This window comes from Mandrillus leucophaeus, unplaced genomic scaffold (genome assembly GCF_000951045.1).
Source record: "Mandrillus leucophaeus isolate KB7577 unplaced genomic scaffold, Mleu.le_1.0 Scaffold1, whole genome shotgun sequence".
Taxonomy (NCBI): domain Eukaryota; kingdom Metazoa; phylum Chordata; class Mammalia; order Primates; family Cercopithecidae; genus Mandrillus; species Mandrillus leucophaeus.
In genome coordinates this window covers 5,865,945-5,868,533 of record NW_012098097.1, presented here as the reverse complement: position 1 = coordinate 5,868,533, position 2,589 = coordinate 5,865,945, and the positions used below count along the sequence as shown (strand labels likewise).

Sequence of the window (2,589 nt, the reverse complement as noted above, 5' to 3'; positions counted from 1 at the left end):
AATTTTTTGTATTCTTAGTAGAGATGGGGTTTTCCCATGTTGCCCAGGCTGGTCTCGACTCCTGAAATCAAGTGATCCACCTGCCTTGGCCTCTGCCTCCCAAAGTGCTTAGATTACAGGTGTGAACTACTGCACCCAGCCTCTTTCAGGACAACTTTATGTGCAGTCTACTGGCATGCCTAAGTGAAAATAAACTGAATGACTGAAAATGTTGGTATCTTGACCCTTATACATTCAAAAGGCAGAGAAAGCATTTTGGATGGGACAGATGGCAATTGAAAATAAGCTTGCTTACCTTGTGAGAGTCTTTCCCCCTGGGGAGTCGTAAGTTGTGGCTTCTGGGCCACTGCATTCCAACGCTGAGGCTTCCCTGGCAACACCCCTAGTCCAAGGTAACCAGGATAGAGCTCTGGAAACCACTCCAGTCCCACACAGCTGAGAAGGGTCTTCCTGCCAGCAGCTGCAGCATGATTGGTGAAGGGGCTCTGAGGAGTGTGATGCTGGGCTGAACATAAAGGACTCTGGCACCTAGTGTGTGATGCTTGGAACTGACTATCAGATTTGGGCTCCAGAGACACCTGTCCCTCGGGACTCTCCGTTAATGCCTTTACATCAGGGACACGATTATGATTCCAGGCTTCTGCTTTCTTTTCTGGAAGAAATTTTGTAGCTAGAGAAGCAAGACTTTGACTACTTGACTGCGATACAGAATGAAACTCATAAGTTGTCTCCCTTGGAATGAACAAACTTAAATGTGGTCCTTCTCCTTGAGACTTCTTTTCTGTGACTGAATCATTGGTGTTGAAGTTCTCACAGCCATGGCTCATGACAGTCCGTTCCTGCTTTTCTGTTGCAGACACACTTTTCTCTGCATTTCCTTTGCTCCCACACGTCTCTACTCCAAGAGTAAGTCCTTTCTCTTGTTTCTCCGTGACTTGGATTTTACCCAATGAGCTCATTTTAAGGCTTAAAATGAGTGATTCTGTGTTCTTTTCTGGAGTCTCAGTAACTGTAACATCAGTAGGGACTCCTGAGAGGTGATCCCTGCCTTTGGAATCTCTCTCATTGCTTAATAATGATATTCTTACCCTTTTAACCTCATCACTGACATTCTTTGGAGAAATATGACAATCACCAGTAGGCACGTCTAGTAATTTTACTAGAAGTTCCTGTCTTTGGGGATCAATTTTGTCCAATTTCAGATCACCAGAGGTAGTCTGTACATCATTAGGTACAGTTGAGGAATATTTTCTATCTTGATTTGACAAAGAAGGTTCTATTGAGCCAACCAGTAAAGACGCTCCAGCTTCTGAAAGATTACATTGACTTTCTCCGAATTTAGACAAATCTTTGGCAAGTTCTCTTTTAGGAGAGGTTTTCTCTGATGCATAAAACTGAGCCTTGGTTTCTTCTTGGAAAGTAGTCTTTGGCTTAGTATTTTTTAACATTTTGAAGGATGGTTGGATTGGATTCTTGATGTCTTTATCTGCCTTTGTAGTAGTTGCTCTTTCCAAACCAACAGCTGGTAGTGGAAAGGTCTTCACTGTCTGTTCTGGTTTGTCCATCATCAACTTAGAATTTCTTTCTTCATTCTCTGTCTCTAACTCTTTCCCTTTAGCTTTAATTAAATCTTTGATTGGCCCTTTCATTTTTTTAGCACGTGGGAGTGTAGCTGGCTTGGACTGATGAACTTTTTGATCAGTAGGTATGGTTGATCCTATCATCTTACAGTATGGCAAGTGGGATTTTAATCGTTTAAATGGCTTCTTACAATAAGGACACACTTCCATTCTGGGTGGATTATCACTCATCCTATTCCTGAAAAATGTAAATGTGAGATTATGAGATGCACATAGTTTGTAAACATCAATAGTTTACTTATGTGTTGTATCTTTTAAATTCATTTGGAACAAGCTAGATGTTTGCTACTTAAGGTTACAGCAAGTCAACTAGTCATTACATGAGGATAAAAAATTGTTTAAAAACCCATAAACATGTTATTCAAGGACAGAATGGTAAAGAATAAAAACCTTAGGCCAGGAACCAAAGGTTATTTATTTATTTATTTTGGAGACAGAGTCTCGTTCTGTCACCCAGACTGGAGTGCAGTGGCACAATATCTGCTCACTGCAAACTCTGCCTCCCAGCATCAAGCAATTCTCTTATCTCAGCCTCCCAAGTAGTTGGGACTACAGGGGCATGCTACCACGCCTGGCTAATTTTTTGTATTTTAGTAAAGACGGGGTTTCACTGTGTCCGTGTTGCCCAGACTGGTCTTGAACTCCTGAGTTCTGGCAATCCACCCGCCTTGGCCTCCTAAAGTGCTGGGATTACATGCGTAAGCTACCATGCCTGCGCCCAGCCAAAGGTTACTGATTACAGCACAGGTTTCCAAAGTGATATATGGAATATCCACTAGGGTGTAAGAAGAAAATATTAGAAAATATTAGAATTCCCACAATCTAAGAATGAGAAATGAAGCTCTACTAACATTTAGTAATATGCATATATATACACACACATGGATATATATAAAATGTATGTATAATGCACAAATATATACATGGTAAGAACATAGCCCTATTTTTC

General features: G+C 41.1%; 1 protein-coding gene across 2 annotated transcripts in view; it reads right to left on the bottom strand.

Moving 5' to 3' along the window:
* LOC105527847 (chromosome unknown open reading frame, human C17orf80) overlaps nucleotides 1–2,589 on the bottom strand; it is a 32,638-nt gene that overhangs the window by 16,480 nt on the left and 13,569 nt on the right. The window contains exon 3 of one of the 2 annotated variants that reach the window (XR_001004385.1): nucleotides 296–1,818. Coding sequence is in view for 1 of the 2 variants with exons in the window: in XM_011964708.1 (XP_011820098.1) it covers nucleotides 296–513 (218 nt within the window). In the remaining variant the exon portion in view is untranslated. Of the gene's footprint in view, nucleotides 1–295; nucleotides 1,819–2,589 lie in introns of those variants that run through there. The other variant, XM_011964708.1, reaches the window with a different exon arrangement.